We start from the raw sequence: 16277 nt of genomic DNA on the forward strand, positions 1-16277 counted from the left end.
TTAAATATGGAATAAATTAAACAATTTAATTGAAAAATAAAATGAAAAGTAAAGTAATTAAAATTAATTACAAGTAAAAAAATGAAATGTTAATTAAAATAAATGTAATGAATAAATAACCATACAAATAAATATATGTAAAATAAAAATAGTAAAATAAAATAAATAGGTCAGTATTGCACTCACTGGACACTTCATTAAGTACACCTAAGATCCAATACAGAAAAAAAACTGGAATATTCTGATTATTGTCTTGAAAAATGTAAGTGTACCTAATGAAGTGTCCGGTAAGTGCATTTTTGAGAGAAGATGAGAAGATCGGTTTCTTTCCATCCACTATCCCACCCTAAACACGGTCATTCAAAGCGTCCCGTCTGGTCTTCCATGTCCAGGACATGAGACAGGAGGTCAGCACCCTGTCAGCATCACAGGACAGCAGGAGGATTGCCTTGCCGTGCACGTAACGCGCACGTGTGCTATGAAGGAGACAGGATCAGCTAAGGGCAACGCTTGTGCCTTTATTGATATTCTCCTTGCTATGCCGCTCATAACGATGACAATCAACTGCAGCGCTGAAGGAGACCAACGCTTATTCAAACACATGCAGTAGCGTGCAAAAGTTTAGACACACTTTCCCATGCTATTGGATGAGAAGGCGTCCCAAACCTTTTGACTGCATCTGTAAGTCGGCTTACTTTGCGTCAGGTCCTGTGCATATAGAATGAGTGTCGCCAAAAAAAGCTTGATGCTTGCATATCAGTACCAATCAAAAGTTTAGACCCACCTTCCCATGCTACTGAATGACAAAGTGTCTCCAAACCTTTGAGTGCATACGTGCCTCAAGGTAACATTACAGCTCATGTGACACAAGGCTGATCCTTACTATGCTATGACTCCTGTACTCTTAGGGTCTGTTCTGCTTTGAAGTGTGAGTTTACTTATGTCCTGTTTATGTGTTTATCTAAAAAAAAAAAGCACCCCAAAACCCCAAAACATACTGTATGCAGGAGTCAATCCTTTGATTCCTGGAGAGCAAAAATTAGTACTTTATTTACACATGTGCATTTGTGTTTTCTTAACATAAAACACAGCTTTTTGCATTCAACGCCATTCAAAAGTTTAGACACACTTTCCCATGCTACTGATTGACAAAGTGTCTCCAAACTTTTGAAGGTCACGTTGGAGCTCATTTACATGTAGAACACGTTCTGCCAAAAAAAGCCAGTCAAAGGTTTAGACACACTTTTCCATGCTATTGGATGGAAACAATTATCAATAATTATCGGGCCGATATGAGGGAAGTATGATGTCATACGGATAAATCAGATAACATGAACTCATTCAATATCAAAGACATATTTATATGTTTTATATAAACCCGAACGCCCGATCCCAATGTTTTTTTGAGGGAAAAAGATGCGATGAGTAACAGTAATGGATGTCACGTTCAGACCAGTTGTAAGCCATAAAAACAGCCACCAGATGGCGGAAGTGTATTGGATAAGAGCTCGACGTTCGGTGTGTGAATTCGAATGGAAAAAACATACACGAAAGCAAGGAGGAAGCGGAAGAGCGTGCAGGAGTGTAGTGTGCAGGTTACGCATTGTAGGGACATTTTAACACATGCACACAGACACACACACACACACACACACACAGTTCAGTTCCAAATGTGAAAATAGTAAATAGTTGATGGTGTTGTATTTGTAAATAAATGGTTATTTGCATGTAAAACAAGCCTTTTTGTGTTGTTTCTGTTGGTATAGTTGTTTAGATATCTCAGCTGTCACAACAGCAACAAATATTTGTGTCAAAGTGAAAGTTATGCTTGAAATGTATCTTTTCACAAAACGCTGGTTTTCTAGGTTTTTTTAGTTGGGAACCAATATTTTCCAAAACTTACCTATGTTCTAGTCATGATTACTAAAGAACACAAAAAGGTAGAAACAAACTTTTTTTCCTGATGACAGACGGGAGTTTAGTCTTTCTCTTGGTAGGTTGCATGTAGATAAGCATAGAACACAATAGACACAATTACATTACATTTAGAACACAATATTCTGTGTGCTTTGAAAGATCAGGCTAAATGGTCTAAAATGGCCGCAACTAAGGGGGTGTCTTTAGAATGAGTTAAAAATAGCTCACATAATTGCTCATTTTTAAAAACGCTGCAAAGATGCGAGCTCACCCGTACTGTACGGGTGAGCAAATCCAGCGCTCCTTTTTCCTCCTGCTTGTGACGTTAACGGCCTGTCGTAACTTCTCCTGAGCTCACTTTAACATTCACTTTCTGACGAAGACATTTGGCATCCAAGTTGTACCAAATGTTCCGTGATGAGGGGAAAAAAGTACCATGGAGCACACAAGTGCAAAAGGTTTGCCAGACATGTCCGTGGCGTCACAACGACCGCTTGGAGCGTGTGCCCGAATACAGTGCACCCTGCTCGGCCACAGCAGGTGGCTCCTCCCCCTCTATACTCTGGTTCTCCTGGTAGAAGCGATGTCATCATATTTCAACAGGTACTCTTGGTCAAATCCTAATGTGTTCCAGTCCTTCTTACCCCCTGGTGTGCACCATCTACACTTACATCTAAACTAAAAAAGTAGCTATAAAATAGTTATTGGTTTTCGGTATCATATCGAAGCAGAAAGTTATCAGTATTGCTTTGAGAAAAAATATACTTTACTATTCTGTAAGTCGTCTTACTTTGCATTAGGTCCTGTGCATGTGCATATAGAATGAGTGTCGCCAAAGAAAAAAAGCAAACACCTGCAAGCCTTTGATGCTTGCATATCCGGTATCATGCAAAAGTTTAGACACACTTTCCAATGCTATTGAATGACAAAGTGTCTCCAAACTTTTCACTGTATACCTGCCTAAAGGTAACATTACATGTGACACACACACAATAGATGTAAGATGGCTGCCTCTGGTTTACATGCGGCGTTCCTAGTGGGAATAGTGTGTGTGTGTGTGTGTGTGTGTGTGTGTGTGTGTGTGTATTATTGATGTGCCCCCATCAGGCAGCGCTGATGTAGATGAACATGTGTGACGATGAAGGAACCCCACCCTGAGTCTTACAACCACCTCCTTCTAATTTGTCCTCAATGTCCCACAATGAAGGTGGGATGTCAAGGTGGTTCCACATGCGTCCCTGGTAGCAACTACCCCCCCTCAACCTTTACCAACCCCCTCCCTTCCTCACTGCAGACAGACAATTCACTTCCGAATTAGCAGACTGCAGAAAGGATGGTGGAAGAGGAGGAGGGGAGGGGAGGGCTGGTACTGTCCCACGTTACCATGACAACCGCACAGCACTCCTGCTTGTGTGCGTGTGCGTACTGAAGGCTAGAAAGACATCCACACCCCCCATAGTCCTGCTTTCACAGACCGCATGTGACGCGAGCAAGCTAACGTTAGCACACGTTAGCTCGAGTGTTCACAATTTCACCAAACATTTGGTGAAATTAAAGTCGCACAAATCTTTCTTTGGCTTTTCTTCTGTCTCTCCCGCTTCCTCTGCTTAGCTTCTTTTTACACTTGTGCAACAATTAAAGGCAAAAACACAAAAGTATCGTCACGCTGCACTGAGCACCTGAAAGTTAAGTTAACTTGCGTAACATTTCAATTCTTTGGTTTAGTATTTCTAGATCTCAGTGTGGAGGTTAGCTTCTTTTTACACTTGTAGGAGAGTGCCATCACATTGGGTTTTTTTCTGGCTTACCTTTGGCCTTTCATCCAAAATCTGCTGGCGGATGTCCTTATGTTTCTCCTGCAGACGCTCCTGGCGCTTACTCTGGGCGTCCTCCAGCTACACACACACACACACACACACACACCCTGGAATTAGCTATTACAACCATCATCCTCATAATAGTTATGGTCATCATCATAATGATAATCACAATAATAGCCATTATAATACGCATAATCATAAAATTCCTAATAATAACCATAATAATCATCATCATACCATAAATCATAGTCATCATAAACGTAATAATAATAATCACAAAAATAATAATTATGATTATAATGAGCATTACAATGAAACCACTATGTCCAGGGAATAATATACATAAATAATAATAAATATCAATACTCATAAAAATCTATGTAAATATGCAAATAATCCTGAAAAAATATATTCAATAATATTTAAAAATAAGGATTTAATTGGGATGGAGGATTTCAGGCAAATACACTGCTCAAAAAAACAAAGGGGACACTTAAACAACACAACAATGCAACTCCAAGTCAGGCACAGACTGACAATCAATTTCACACGCTGCTGTGCGAATGGAACAGACAGCAGGTGGACAGCAAGACACCCCCAATAAATAAATAAATACAAATAATCAACAAATCAACTTTTGTGTGATTTTGTTGTCAGCACATTCAACTATGTAAACAACAAAGAATACTTCCTTCATTCAAATCTAGGATGTGTTATTTTAGTGTTGCCTGGATTTGTTTTTGAGCAGCATATTTTCTTTACGTGTCAAAGCATAACGCACGAACTGTAGTGAATGAATGAATGAATGGAGACATACGCTATGTTGGGCTGCCTTTTCTCCCTGGTGTAAAACGAGCTGCCGTTAGTGCAACCAATCATACATTTCTTCTAGCTGATGCCTTAATGGGCTATTGGCTCTCATGGAAATGTACAGGTGTACCTAATGTAGTGTCTTGTGTAAGTAACATGAGTAAAACGTTTGTGAGAAATTTGCATGAAGAGATTTGACCTATTTTGACTTCATTTATCAGTTGAGATAATGTTGCTGTTGTACTTATATAACATATATAATATAATATAACACATATAACATAACACTTACCTTATTATTTTATTATTATATTTATATATATTGTTTACATATAACATTTTGCTGAGCTGCTGGAAATGTGAATTTCTCTTGGAGATCAATAAAATCTATCTATCTATCTATCTATCTATCTATCTATCTATCTATCTATCTGTCTATCTGTCTATCTTTGCAGCTGCTCATTGAGGTTCAAATAAACCCATTTAAATAATAAACATTTGATATTCAGTATTTTTCACCATTAGTAATTCATTTTACACAATACATATAATTTGGTAATAAAAACAACAACAAAAATCTGAAGAGCCACTTGGGAGCCGAAAGAGAGCAAAAGAACCGTCTCTCTAAAACGAGCCGACATTTCCATCATTATCAAGAACTAAACGAATGAAGGCCTGAATCGTACCCGTTTGATGTACTGCACCACCTCATTGACGAACGACCGGTTTATCTCCAGCTTCTCTCTGCGGGGACAAAAAGGAGCATGGAGTTACTTTGCTTGTCTCCAGCGTCATCTAGTGGACACACCGAGGAACCACAGGCTACTTTATGACTGTGGAACACTCATCTGTACTAATAAATCTGGATAGCTCATACGTCGCACGCGCTCGTGCAAGCCGCTGAAGCCACAGAGAAGCCATTTTAGCACTCGCATGTCGTACGTAGCAGACTACATTGGCACAGCGTACATAGTGTACAAAGAACATCTATATTTGACATTAAAATGCGGGGAGATTCTCCCATTCCTTCAAGTAACGCAACCTTGGTCCCTTAAAAACCATTTGATACGTTATTCTCTATCTTTTGGCTATATTAAATGTACTTTTCCCTTCCAATTCTCATTGTCTTTGGGACAAAATTCTACTGTGCACCCTGGCTCAGCACGCCCCTATAGCAATGATAGTTTTACTCCTCTAGAAAGAGATTTTCATTTGAACTGCATATCCCATCCCTTTTTTCCACTAAAATCCATGGTCATGATCCTTTACTTTTTATTCTTACTTTCATACAATTCACTATGCTCTCGTCTGTACAAAATATGAATCATAAAAGAGACAAGTTTTAAAATCATTTCACATTTTGCTGATTTGTTTTTGTTTGTGTTATGAAATAGAAATAAGCTCTTTTCTGATATAGAAATATATTTGAACAAAAACCACAGGAACAATATGTAATATAACATGTAATAATATATAAACATTGTCTCCATATGGGGGTTCATTTGAAATTCGGGTAAACAACAAAAAAAAACCTGATTTTTTTATATTTGCAAACAACCGCAAATGATTTAGTAGTCTAGTGGTGGTTGTTTGTTTACATAGCCTCCACGGCCCCCCATGTAAAGCCCTTATGACTCAGGTATGGTATGATATCAACAGAATGTTTAAAAATGATCATACGAGTCCTTATGACTAAGCTCAAGCACACCTGTTGTGCGAGGTTAGTGTGAAGACTAACCTTGCATTTAGTGTGAGTTGCTAACAAACTAACAACACACAAGTTCTCACATAAGTCCTTGTCCGAGAAGTGTTTCTTGTGGGTGGCAATATGGCGGCTGCGTGGCTTCACAAGTCATTGACCAATGGGATATCCAGACTTATTAGTACAGTGTTTCCAAGCCACACAGGGCGCCGCCATCTTGCACTGACGTCACGTCCTGCATCGCTATCACATATTTTTAGAAATGATTAGCAACTTGGGGTGAATGAGATGTGTTTTGTGTTGAATAAAAAAATTATGAAAAAAACTGAAAACATTTATGTAATATTTAGCATTTTTTATTATTGAATCACAAATCAATGCAAAACCCTGATAAAGCGACACTCACTCCTCTGTGATGTTCTTGTCTTTAGACTTGGCTTCACTCATCTTCTCCTGTCTCTTCTTGTCCATCTTCTTCTTCAGCTCTTTCTTCTCCCTGAGGAGGAAGACGAGGGGGAGGGGGTCACGAAGATACACTGCTTTTTGAAAAGAGTGTGTGTTTGTGTGTGTGTGAGATGACTCCTACTTTTCGCAGATATCCCTCATCTTCTTGAGCTGCACGCTCTGGCACTCCTCAGCAAGGGCGGTCAGCTTCTCCACCAGCTGAGAGCGAGAGAAAAAGACGTTGAATGGCGGCCTGTCATCATCAGCATCAAACTAATTAAGCTCGTCGTTGTCGTTTGCTCGGATGGAGCTGACTTTGCAGACTTTGCAGAGCAGAGCAAATTCATTTCTCCACGACAAACAAGAGAACGTGTGCAACAACCGCAGATGAACGAGTGTTTTTTTCCCACATGGATGATGATGTTCAGCAATGTTTACATTGTTTTTATGCAACCAAACAGCATGTACTACTGCAAAAAGCTCATTTTAGTCTGAAAAGTGCTGCTTAAAGTCATAATATATCGAGATATATAGAGATATATAGAGCTATATAGAGATATATATAGATACATCGAGATATATATAGATATATAGAGATATATATATACTGTAGATATATCGAGAAATATATAGATATATACAGATATATAGAGATATATCGAGATATATATCGAGATATATAGAGATATATAGAGATATATATAGATATATATAGATATATATATATAGATAATAAAGATATTTCAAGATATATAAAGATATATATATAGATATATATAGATATATACAGATATATACAGATATATCTCAATATATCGAGATATATCTATATATATCTATATATATCTCGATATATCTCGATATATACAGATATATACAGATATATCTCAATATATCGAGATATATCTATATATATCTATATATATCTCGATATATCTCGATATATATAGATATATATAGAGATATATCTCAATATATATAGATATATAGAGATATATCTCAATATATATATAGATATATAGAGATATTTCAAGACATATAGAGATATATATAGATCTATAGAGATATATCGAGAGATATATAGAGATATATCGAGATATATAAATACATATATCAATCAATCAATCAATCAATTAAAGTTTATTTATATAGCGCTTTACAATAGCCCACGGGCTCCCAAAGTGCTTTACAATAAGCCGATACATAAGAACACAGCATAAAACATGAACACAAAGTAAACACAGAATAAAAACTCTATAAGAAAATGCTTCAGTGCTGCAGAGTGCTAAAAGCCTTTAAAAGTACAAAAATTGGGAGTCAACAAGAACTAAATATGCATAAAATGAAAATAAATACAAGACCGCCCTAGTCGGTGTTGAACGCCTGTTTAAAAAAATGAGTTTTCAATTTCGATTTAAAAAGGCCGACTTCAGTAGTGGTGCGAATATCAGTGGGCAGTTTGTTCCACAGTCTGGGAGCAGCGACGGAGAAACAGCGTTCGCCCCACTGTTTGTATTTTGCCCGTGGGACTTCTAACAGAAGCTGTCCCGAGGAACGCAGGGCCCTGCTGTGATTGCGGATAGTTAAAAGCTCCGACAGGTATGGAGCAAGGCCGTTAATGGCATTAAAAACAAATACAAAAATTTTAAAATCGATTCTAAAACGAACTGGAAGCCAGTGCAGTGAAGACAGCACCGGGGTGATGTGCTCACGTCTGGGCGTGTTCGTTAAAAACCGGGCAGCAGCGTTCTGGACCAGCTGCAGACGTGAAATTGAGGTCTGGCTCAGGCCAAAGTGCGTAAAGTGCGTTGCAGTAGTCCAGTCTTGTGCTGATGAAAGCATGGGTCGCTTTCTCAAGATCCTGCTGACCTAAAAAAGGCTTCACTTTAGCCAGAAGACGGAGCTGAAAGAAGCTCGTCCTAATGACAGAGCTAATCTGTTTGTCGAATTTGAGTCCACTGTCGAATATGACCCCAAGATTTTTGACATCAGGTTTAAAAAAGGGGGCCAGAGAGCCGAAGTTCGCTGTAACAGTGTGCAATGTTGGTGACATGCCAAATAAAATACACTCTGTTTTGCTGCCATTTAAATGTAAAAAGTTCTGATCCAGCCACTGCTTTACATCAGTAATACAATCGCAGTATTGTCAGTGGGTCTAATAGGCAGATATATCTGCAGGTCATCAGCATAGAGATGAAAAGACAAATTGTGTCTTTCCAAAATTGAACCCAGGGGTAATAAATACAGAGAAAAAAGAACAGGGCCAAGGATGGATCCCTGTCGCACCCCGCACGAGAGGGACGCATGGGAGGAGCAGAGGTCACCGATCATAACGGAGAAGCTCCTATTAGCCAGGTATGACCTAAACCACTGGAGGGAAATGCCTTGGATGCCGACACAGCGCTCTAGGCGGGATACAAGGACTGCATGGTCAACTGTATCAAAGACTGCTGTGAGGTCCAGCAGCACCAACACAGCGGGATTCCCAGCATCAACAGACAGGGAAATGTCATTGTGCACCTTTAACAGCGCCGACTCAGTGCTATGTCGGGATCTAAAACCACACTGGAATTTATCAAGAACAGAGTTTATCTCTAGGAAAGTTTGTAACTGAGTAAAAACAACTTTTTCTAAAACCTTTGAAAGAAAGGGCAAGTGTGAGACAGGCCTAAAATTGGACAGCACAGAGGGGCCGAGATGAGGTTTTTTTAGGAGGGGTCTAACCACAGCATGTTTGAAGGCAGCTGGGACAGATCCTAAGTTAAGACAGGTGTTTATAAAAACAAGCAAACTTGACCCAACAGAATTAAAAACCTCTTTTAAAAACTTGGCTGGGATGACATCTAGGGGCCAGTTAGTGGGTTTCATGCCACTAACCACCCTGGTATATAAGATATAGCAAGATATATATAGATATATAGAGATATATATAAATATATAGACATATATAGATATATATATAGATATATACAGATATATAGACATATATAGAGATATATAGATATATCGAGATATATAGATATATATATAGATATATAGACATATATAGAGATATATCGAGATATATATAGATATATAGACATATATAGAGCTATATCGAGATATATATAGATATATCGAGATATATATAGAGATATGCTGCATTTTTTTGTATGAAAAAAGCTAATCTACTTTGGTGAGCCTTCGTGTTGCATTAGTGCTACTATGTATTTACTATACACATATTTTTTAAGTAAAAATGTACACAAATGATAGCAATACATTTATATAAAGACTATTTTAAAAACACTTAGTAATAAAATATAATAAAAAATAATGATATTTGATTTTTTTAACTATATATTTTTAGAAAGTACAAATTAAATAAATAAATAAAATTAATATATAAAACAATTTTAAATAAAAACAAATACAAATAATTATATTAATATTTTACTATAAATATATGTTTAAAAATTAAAAATGTAGATAAAATTTATATATACAAATATTTACAAAAAAAACCACTAAAACAATAAAATAGAATAAAAAATGTCATTTTATTTTATTTTTTCAACATATACTAAATATGAATATATTTTTAAAATATATAAAAAATGTGTATAATAATAATAAAAACATATATAATTTTTAAATACTAAATCAATAACAAATAAAAAAATAAGTGTCTTTTTATTTTTTTATATTTTATTACTATATATACTATAAAATAATAATTACAAATAAATAAATCTGTACATAAATAATAGTAATAATAGTAACTAAAATACCTTGTGTTTATATACAAATATTCAAAGTAAAAACAATTTAAAGTCAAATAATAAAAAAATAAAAAATAAAATAAAAGTTGTTGATCCGGCCCCCGGTACTTGAGTTTGACACTTGTGCCCTACTGCTTCTAGTTTTGTGTGTGCACGCAAATCTTTAAAACGCGACGCTGGCTTGTAGGAAGTAGAAGGGCATCTCTGTGGTTGCCATGGCAACCCTGCCATTTCAATGTTAAAAAACCCAACTAGGACTACACCACTACCATCAAGTACAATCAAATACTACAGATACTACTGCTATGACGTACAATGAAATACTGCAGATACTACGACTATGATGGACTACAATGAAATACTGCAGGTACTACGACTATGAAGTACAATGAAATACTGCAGATACTACGACTATGATGGACTACAATGAAAAACTGCAGATACTACGACTATGATGAAACCCAAGATGTGTTATTGACCTGCTTGATGTGCTCGCGCTTCTGATACTTTTCGCTGTAGTACTGCTCCTGGCGAAGCGTGAGGAGCTGCTGCTGCTGCTGCTCCTTCAGCTCCACCAGACGCTGGCTGCAGTCCTGGTCCAACTCGCTCAGCTCCCGGTCCAGTGCAGACAGGGACTGCTCCGATCGGCTGGAGGGACACATTTGTTAATAATGATAATAATAATAATAATAATAATAAAAAAACATACGCTAGTTTACCAATGAAGAGTTGAGGAGCACCACCTACCTTTTCTTACCGTCACGTTTGTGGCTCTTGTGCAGGGCCGAGCAGCGGCGCTGGTGCTGGTTCTGGAGCTCGGAAGCGCGGGCCGTGTGCTCCTTGATGAGCTCGCCGGTCTTGCGGTGGTGTTTGCGCACCAGCTCCTTCATCTCCTTGTACTGCTTACGCTGCTCGCGCACAAAACCCTTCTGCTGCTTCAGCTCCTCCACCGTCTGAGCTTCCACTTCTAAACAAAGCACAATAATAAGCATGCAGCATCACACCACCAGTAGGGCAGGAATAGAGCAGGGGGGTCCAAAGTGCAGCTATCATTTGAAAAGTCCTAATATTAGGAAGAATAAAACAAAAAAAGTTGTAATTTTTTTAAATGAGGTTGAGGAAAAAGTTGGAATATTATGGTAATGAAGTCAAAATATTATGAAATAAAGTCATCATATTACAAAAGCAACATTTACTAAGTTTCTTTGAGAAAAAAGTTGGAATAGTTGGAAATGAAAAAAAACAGCTGCAAAAATGGAAATACCTGCAGTACTTTTACAATAATAAACTCCAAATATATAACAAAAAACGTTGTAATCTAATGAGAAAAAGTTACAAGAATAATATCATAAACAACAACATTTATAACATTTTAGTAGCTTAAAGTTGAAATACTGAAGAAAAAAAATATCTATTTTTTCCCAAAAGTCCTAATGTTATGAAATACAAAGAATACAATAAATAAAGTTATCATTTTTGGAAAATTAGGTGAAAAAGTTATAATGTTAAGAGAATAAAGGCAACATTTCATGGGGAAAAAAAGTCATACTCACAAGAAGAACATTTACAAGAAGAAAGTTGAAGTAGTTGGAAGATTAAAAAATGGAAAAAAAAACAGCTGTAATTTTAGGACATAAAAGTCACACAAGAAAAAAAGTAATAAACTTGCAGAGCGTTGAAATATAAAACAATTGTTATTTTTCAAAAGTTGTAATATTATGAGGAATAAAACAAATACACAAACATTTATAACATTTTAGTTGAAATATTGAAGGGATTTTTTTTTTTTAAATCGTAATATTATCGAGGGAAAGGCTTCTTGAGACGTCGTCTGTACTTCTGTGAAGAAGGTGTCGGACGTTTCGCTCCTCATCCGAAGACGTCCAACACCTTCTTCACAGAAGTACAGACGACGTCTCAAGAAGCCTTTCCCTCGTTGGACAACTCCTGTACGACTGAGAGCCTACACAGACGTCGTAATATTATGAAAAACATCAAAAACAATAAAGGTAATAATTTGGGGAAAATCAGTTGGTGAGAAAAGTGATAATGTTAAGAGAATAAAGGCAGCATTTGATGTGAAGAAAGTTGAAGTCGTTGGAAGATTAAAAAATTGAAAAAAACAGCTGCAATTTTAAGACATGAAAGTCCTATTCTGATGAAAGAAAAAAAGTTGCAATTTTACTAGCATAATTGAAATAGTTAAGGATTTTTTTTTATTTTGTAAAATTATGAGGACAAAACAAAAAAAAAATAATTTTTCAAAAAAATTGGATGGGGAAAAAGTTCCAATATTATGGTAATGAAGTTACAATATTAAGAAAATAAATTTTACAAAAGGAACATTTACAAAAATTCTTTCAGAAGAATGTTGGAATATTTGGAAACTAAAAGAAAAAAAACAACAGCAAAAAAAAAAAAAAAGCAAAGAGTGAAGCTGACATGAACTCATTCAATACCAAAGGCGTATTTGTACCTCTTTTTTGTGTGTGAAAGGCAAAATGAGGTGATGACGCAACTAATAGACACTAATAGAAGTCACTGGCACTACAGGTTGAAGCCATAAAAACGGCCACAAGGTGGCAGAAGTGCCTTTGATAAGAGCTCAGCATGGATCTTTTGCATGCATTTCCAGCTCCACAGCAGAGGAGGAAATGGAGAGGAGTGAGCGTGGAGGAGTTACCATTGCCACTGTAGGGAAATATTAACACATGCACACGCACGTGCGCACACAGTGTAAGCGGCGGTCCCAACCCATAGGGACAGTATACATGTGTGAGTACGTTGCACGCACACTGTAAGCATGTACAACTCACCTACCACGTGCGCAACAGACGATGCACGCAACCGAGCATTAGTTCCTAATGTGAAATCTGTCAATAGTTCATGGTGTTATATTTGTAAGTCAATTGTTACAGTCAAACCTGTCTATAGCGGCCACTAAAGACAAAAGTGGCCGCTATAGACAGGTGGCCGTTATAGACAGGTTGGCTGCCATTTTGAATTTGTGCGCGCACATATTAACATGTCTGTGATTAGAAGCGTGTTGTGTTTGCAGATACATATAATTATACTGTTACATGTTGACCAGTAGAGGGCACTGTGGGACTGCGGATAAAAGTTGTAAAGAACAACTAGGCTTGTTATTCTACACCACCCACAGAACAAAGCTGTGCTAGTAATGTCTTACGCTTGTTTTTAATATTTTACTTTGAGTGTCATTACAGCTTTAGTTCATCAGGAAGTAACGGGAAGTGACGGTGCGACGTCCCGAGCAGGAGAGCTAGGCTCAGTGCTAGCTGTGAGTTTGGAGAGAGTTGGGAAGTGTGTTTATGTTGGCGTGGATGTAAAGTCCTGCAGTGTTCTCCGTTGTTAATAAAGCCATTAAAGTGCATCAGCGACGTGAGTCTCTCCTTCCCCACAACAAGCGGCATTACAGTATTGACACACATTGTGCACATTGTCTCACACCAGGAAATAAACGGTGTCACTGTCTGCAACAAGCTCCAAAGAAGACGGCTTTTTTTTATGTGGAACAACTGACAGTTTGTGTGGATCTTGTGAATGATTGTGACTGAGCTAGGACTCAGTAATTAAAGTCTACACACGACGGCTTCATTGAAGCAAACACAAAACTTTTTCGTGCATGAAGCTTCTACTTGAGTCGGTAATTTGGCCGCTATATGCGGCCAGATATTGACCAAGGGAGACAAAATGGGTGGCCGCTGGCCGCGTTGGACAGGTGACCGCTATACACAGGGTCTATAACACGTAAATTTGCCGCGGGGGGATTTTTCAGTGGCCGCTATAGGCAGGTGGCCGCTAAGACAGGTTTGACTGTATTTGGATGTAAAGCAAGCCTTTTTTCTGTTGGTATAGTTGTTTAGATATCTGAGCTGCCACAAAAGCAAAAAATGTTTGTGTCAAAGTGAAAGTTATGCTGGAAATGTATCTTTTCACTAAAACGTTCTTTTCTCCCTTTTCCAGTTGGGAAATGATATTTTCCTGAAACTTCCTTATGTTCTACTGATGATTACTAAAGAACACAGAAAGGTAGAAACAAACCTTTTTTTCTGATGAAAGACGAGAGTCTAATGTTTCTTTTGCTAGGTTCCATGTTTATATCGCCATACAACACGATATTCTGCGTGCCTTGAAAGATCAGTCGGTCCTGAAGGGGTTGTCTTTTGAACAACGGCTGGGATTGAATGAGCTGCGAATATGTTTTCTCAGCTACAGTATATGACAAAGCTGAGATCAACTACTGTATACATACAGGAACTTGTTAGCATAACTACATGTGTTGCTTTACAAAATATACTTGTATATCAAAGTGGCAAAGTTGCAAGCTTTCATTTTTCACTGAGAGCAAACGTCTCAACCTCACCTGTGAGGACACTCTGGATGATGTCCTCCGTCTTCACCGGGGGTTTGAGAGAGCCTGGAGAGCAAAAAACACAAAACATGTACCTTGACTTCCTTTTTTCTATCTTTTACTTTGCTTATTTTGAATAGAACACAACGTTTTGCGTACACGATGCAAGCCAAAAGTTTAGACCCACTTTCCCTTGCCAACAAATGAGAAGGTGTCTCCAAACTTTTGACTGGTCCTGCATGAAGTGGGTAGGTAAGGTACCGACTGTGCCCGTTTCGTTTTGCAAGTACCCGCAGACTGAGGCTGATGGCCGACCAGCGACGGGGGTTTGGGGGCGATGGGGGTGTGGGTCAGTCCGTTTTCCGCCGGCAACACGGCTCTGGCGTCCGCCTTGGACTCTGAGGGGGGGTCGCTTCCCGCCTCCACCTGTCAGTCACATCAAGGCACACCAGTCATCATCGTCACATTTAACTGTCCCTTGCTGGATTCCACTCCAAAGAACAAGCAAACTTTCCTCTGTTGGTCTTTGACAAGACTTCCACAACACTCTTACATCCTTTAAAACACGTGTCCTCCCCTTGCTGTACTCATGTCCTTAACGCTGAGCTCTGCTCTCTCAGAGCAAAGATGCTGGCTTGGAGACGGTTGCCATGGCCACAGAGGGGAAGCGGGTCAAATAAATTGACACCTTGCTGAGGAACGATCTTCAGTCCTTCCATTTTATTTTGAAACGTGGCCTTTCAGCAATCTTTCATTTTAGTGCATAGCGCAGTAAGTAAGTGCTTTTGTTTTGAAAGTTAGCAGTTACATGTTGTTAGATGCAACAGAGTAGCGTGATGTGTGGAAAATGTGTTTTATTTTGAAAAGTCCTCTGAACGCACCCAGTTTGAAAATATAGTGCAGGATATAGGTGTTTTTATTTGGAAAATCTGCAGATGCACAGAGTCAAGGTGCAACCAATCAGCAGATAGTGCAGCATACAGTATAAGTGCTTTTATGGTGAAAAGTCAGCATAGATGCTACTGATCAGTGTGCAGCGTGAAATGTAAGGGTTTTATTTTGAAGGGCAGTGTTGAATGCAACCAATTTTAGCATATAGTGCAGCGTATGAGTGGTTTTATTTTGAAATTTAGTAGGTTTATGGAGACAAGAGTGTATAAGGTGCTTGTATTGTGAAAAGCAATGTTTAGACAATGTAGATGTGACTTCGACTGGGCAGTGCAGAATTTGTCTTATTTTGAAAAGCAGTGTCGAATGCAACCAATTTTAGCATAGAGTGCAGCGTACAAGTGCTTTTATTTTTAAAATGAGTAGTTGAGAGGCAACTAATCAGTGTGTAGTGTAGCGTAAGTGCTTTTATTTTGTAAGTTAGTCGTTACAGTTTGTCTGTGTGGAAGATAAGGTTTTATTTTGAAAAGCAGTGTTGAATGCAAGCATGTTTAGGGTAC

The 16277-nt window shown here is 38.0% G+C and overlaps 1 protein-coding gene across 4 annotated transcripts in view; it reads right to left on the reverse strand.

The window, feature by feature from the left end:
• LOC129172081 (1-phosphatidylinositol 4,5-bisphosphate phosphodiesterase beta-1) overlaps positions 1-16277 on the reverse strand; it is a 124658-nt gene that overhangs the window by 11210 nt on the left and 97171 nt on the right. For 3 of the 4 annotated variants that reach the window (XM_054761451.1, XM_054761453.1, XM_054761454.1), the window contains 8 exons: positions 15120-15255; positions 14842-14895; positions 11202-11421; positions 10934-11102; positions 6836-6912; positions 6656-6745; positions 5234-5291; positions 3726-3812 (listed from right to left, as the gene is read on the reverse strand). In XM_054761451.1, the coding sequence (XP_054617426.1) occupies positions 3726-3812; positions 5234-5291; positions 6656-6745; positions 6836-6912; positions 10934-11102; positions 11202-11421; positions 14842-14895; positions 15120-15255 (891 nt within the window). The remainder of the gene's footprint in view (positions 1-3725; positions 3813-5233; positions 5292-6655; positions 6746-6835; positions 6913-10933; positions 11103-11201; positions 11422-14841; positions 14896-15119; positions 15256-16277) is intronic. The other variant, XM_054761452.1, reaches the window with a different exon arrangement.

The sequence above is a fragment of the Dunckerocampus dactyliophorus genome, chromosome 19 (assembly GCF_027744805.1).
Source record: "Dunckerocampus dactyliophorus isolate RoL2022-P2 chromosome 19, RoL_Ddac_1.1, whole genome shotgun sequence".
Taxonomy (NCBI): domain Eukaryota; kingdom Metazoa; phylum Chordata; class Actinopteri; order Syngnathiformes; family Syngnathidae; genus Dunckerocampus; species Dunckerocampus dactyliophorus.